This window comes from Pterocles gutturalis, unplaced genomic scaffold (genome assembly GCF_000699245.1).
Source record: "Pterocles gutturalis isolate BGI_N339 unplaced genomic scaffold, ASM69924v1 scaffold43333, whole genome shotgun sequence".
Taxonomy (NCBI): Eukaryota; Metazoa; Chordata; class Aves; order Pterocliformes; family Pteroclidae; genus Pterocles; species Pterocles gutturalis.
In genome coordinates, this window is record NW_010127232.1 from 3768 (window position 1) to 5829 (window position 2062).

General features: G+C 50.2%; 1 protein-coding gene across 1 annotated transcript in view; it reads left to right on the forward strand.

The window, feature by feature from the left end:
- Positions 1–1123, forward strand: part of SPARC (secreted protein, acidic, cysteine-rich (osteonectin)) — a 3437-nt gene extending 2314 nt beyond the window's left edge. The window contains exons 8-9 of the mRNA XM_010079213.1: positions 436–584; positions 751–1123. Coding sequence (XP_010077515.1) covers positions 436–584; positions 751–779 — 178 coding nt within the window. The 3' untranslated portion in view covers positions 780–1123. The remainder of the gene's footprint in view (positions 1–435; positions 585–750) is intronic.
- Positions 1124–2062: the final 939 nt, after the last annotated feature.

Below are 2062 nucleotides of genomic sequence, written 5' to 3' on the forward strand. Positions count from 1 at the left end.
TCTGCCTCGGGTGGAGTTTCTGTCTTCTCAGATGTACAGTCGTATGATAGTTCCCTAAAATATCTTAGTCCAAAGGCCCTGGGACAACAGCTGAAGTAGCAGCTGCTGGCTTAGCTGTGAGCTGGAGATGGGTGCAAGAGCGATCACATACACAGACCCATGGGGTGGGGGCAGCTAGCGAGGACCCCTGGCTCCTGGCTATTTTGTGACTAGTACAGCCGGTTGCAAAAGCAGACACCAGTCCTTGACCTTCATGACACTCAGTGGTGGGCACTGGGAGAGCAGCTCAAACCAGATGGCAAGCTGGAGCCAGCATCTTGCCCTGCGCTGGCCCCCGCACCCGGAAGAGCATCTCCCACCCATGGGAGGGTGGCTGGTCGTGGCGGGTGGCTAGTGTTGGCGGGCAGCATGTTGACCATGCGGTCACCTTGGCAGGTACCTGTCCCACACCGAGCTGGCCCCGCTCCGTGCCCCCCTCATCCCCATGGAGCACTGCACCACCCGCTTCTTCGAGGCTTGTGACCTGGACAACGACAAGTACATCGCCCTGGAGGAGTGGGCCAGCTGCTTTGGCATTAAGGAGCGTAAGTACTGAGCTGGGAGGGGATGGGGGTGGAGGGGACACTCAAAAGCAGCCCCAGAGCCCCCACTTGGGATGCATTACAGCTGGTCCTGGGGAGGGAAAAGCAGGGAGGGGGGACCCTGGCAGCATCCACCTCCTAACCTCGTCTCTCTCTCTTCCTTCCACAGAGGACATAGACAAGGATCTTGTGATCTAAACCCCCAGCTTCCGTCTCTGCTGCCAACTTTGTCTCGTTTTAACCTTCCCACTTCCTTCGGTTTTTAAACCGCTTTTGTTTTGTTTTTTTCCCTGGGAACAAGGTGCTAATATAGATCTAAACATACGTAGTAACGGTGCTAAGAGAAATAACAGTCCTCGTTCATAGCCTAATCTATTACCACTAGATTACTCACTCCAGAGCTGTTTCCACATGCTCTTATCAGCCCTTTCTCTCTCCAACGTGTCTTTACCATTGACCGACCCTGTTCCTGTCCTAAATATCCGCTCTGTCTCAGTATCCGTTCTCCAATCGACTTCTCTTTAACTTCTTACTAACAGCACGTTTTTGGGCATGTCAGCGTAGATGCAAAGACCTCTCAGCGATTCACTGCCCCCATTACAGACTGTCAGCGAGGGAAGGCAGAGCCAGAGGATGTGGGAGGATTGGGCTTTTCGAGCAGAGCAGCTGCGGGTGACATTGCAGTCACCCAGATCGTGGTGGATGGAGAAGGGTGAGAAAGATAGAACGGCAGGATTTCGTTTCCACCCTCCCCCTTTTTTTTTTTTCCATTCCCAGGGCTTGAATTTAACAATCATGAGGGGCAAAAAAAAATAAAGGCTAATAAAAAAACCAAATAGGAAAGCGCACAGAATTTAAAAGAAATAAAGTGGAACACATCCCATCCTGTAAAATCCCCTTGAAAAATAAAGGTTTGAAAGTGCTATGTGCTTTACCATTACTCGATGATTGTTCTGCTGGTGTGTTTTCTGTGCTGCAAATGGAGATGGGGTGCGGCCGCCTGTTCCCCCCAGGGTGCACCTGGCTGACCTTGCTGTTGCGATTCTGCTGTAGCTGAGATAAAACTCTCAGCTCTCCCCAAATCACCATGTCCTTGAGCACTTCCCACCTCTGCCTTGGTTGTGCTTAAATTCCAGCCCTGCTCTCCCAGGGAAGCTGTGTCAGGCTTGGAAGGGACATTTCTGCTGAGAAAGACATGTGCTTGCCACACGCTCAAGGGAAAGGTTGTAATATTTTTTTTCCTGTTGTGGATTTGGGGGTTTAAGGGATGGGCGGGAGGGAAGGGAGAAGGTATTTGGATTTTGCTTCATAGAGAGGGTCCTGACAGGAGCAAAAGGATAGTTAAGTCTCACAGGCTGAGAATTCTTTTTTTTACCTCTGAATGTTCCCTGTGCCTTATATTATTAAATTTCTGCCACAGTGTGAGCAACCTGATGAGTATCCATAATAAAAAAATACTGATTTGAAACACTGACAATAAA